This window comes from Octopus bimaculoides, chromosome 28 (assembly GCF_001194135.2).
Source record: "Octopus bimaculoides isolate UCB-OBI-ISO-001 chromosome 28, ASM119413v2, whole genome shotgun sequence".
In the NCBI taxonomy this organism is placed as follows: domain Eukaryota; kingdom Metazoa; phylum Mollusca; class Cephalopoda; order Octopoda; family Octopodidae; genus Octopus; species Octopus bimaculoides.
Window position 1 is genome coordinate 17920668 of NC_069008.1, and position 1471 is coordinate 17922138.

A 1471-nucleotide genomic window follows, 5' to 3' on the forward strand; every position below is an offset into this window, starting at 1 on the left:
CTTCTGTGAGTCAACTTTGCCTACTTTTATTAAGATATAATGATCTATGGCAGGGGGTGGGGTCGCCAAACTTTTTCAACCATCGACCTCCCCCCCTTTGGCCACTTCTCCTTCCATATTGACCACCCTCCTCATTTAAAATATCTTAATACTCTACTGTACCATATCTTAAATGCGTATCAGGTGATGTTGTCTGTGAGAGACTGGTGTCTTATCATCTATTGTATATTCATGATAGTACACTATATTCTACATTGCTACAGTTCACCTGCTGTAACAAAACCCCTTCAGTCATGACTGACCATGGGATTGCACCTAGAAAGTTCCCCTCCAAGGCACAAGTCCAGGCAAGGTTGTTTATGGAAGACCTGCAGTCACCCATGCATACCAGCCTCCTCTCTCCACACCACTGATGTTATCCAAGGGAAAGGCAAAGGGGCCGATACAGCTTGGCACCTGTGATGTCGCAACTCATTTCTACAGCTGAGTCAACTGGAGCAATGTGAAATAGAGTGTCTTGCTCAAAAACACAACCACAGCCCTGTCTGGGAATTGAACTCACTACCTCATGATTGTGAGCCTGATGCTCTAACCACTGAGCCGGGTACCTTCACTGAGAATCGCTACCCGGTTATCTGAGGAAATGTTGCCTGTGACAGACTAGTGTTTTATCCAGGAGGAGATTTACCTCTCATCCGCTCTATTGTCAGTCTGTGGTTGTTCACTAAATCCTTTGTGATCATCAGGAAGAATGTTAGACGGTGGTAGACTGGTGTCCCATCCCAGGGAAGTTCTACCCACAATCCACTGCATGCCCTGAGTCAGGTGTTGAATACCAGAACATATGTGTATCTCTTAAACATGGTCAAGAAGGTAAGGCATGAAAATATCCAACTGAAAACTTGTGAGTTCAAATCCCAGTAAGGATTTCTTTTTCTTCCAAGGGAAGAATTATTTTCTTTCCAAGCAGCATTTCTAAACAGTTTTAAAAGAGAAAGAAATAATTTACTTTTTCAAACAGGGGACAGTCAGATCTTCTGCTGGGGCTCAGAATTCTGGGAGAAAGACTGGTTCCTCCCGAAACAGGTCACGAATATCATCGTGCCGTAGCGAAGACTATTATGATGAGCAAGTGAGTTGTGAGGTTTCAACGTTTCTTTTTGTGTTTGTTTTTATTTTGTCATGTGCTCATCATCATCATCACCACCACCATCATTATAATCATCGTCATCGTCGTCATCATCATTATTTTAATTGTCCACTTCCCCATGCTCGCACGGATGGGGTGGAATTTGTTGAGAGTGATTTTCTACAGCTGGATGCCTTTCCTGTTGTCAACCTTCATCCATCTCCAAGCAAGGTAATGTGACCAGGCATGTTTTTATGGCAGATTGAAAGCAAAGGACACAGCTTACAAATATATATATGTATATATATATATATATATATATATATATATATATATATATAT

General features: G+C 41.8%; 1 protein-coding gene across 1 annotated transcript in view; it reads left to right on the plus strand.

Annotated features, from left to right (window-relative positions):
* LOC106872264 (WD repeat-containing protein on Y chromosome) overlaps window positions 1–1471 on the plus strand; it is a 91170-nt gene that overhangs the window by 84807 nt on the left and 4892 nt on the right. The window contains exon 21 of the mRNA XM_052977508.1: window positions 1022–1189. Within this exon, the coding sequence (XP_052833468.1) occupies window positions 1022–1189 (168 nt within the window). The remainder of the gene's footprint in view (window positions 1–1021; window positions 1190–1471) is intronic.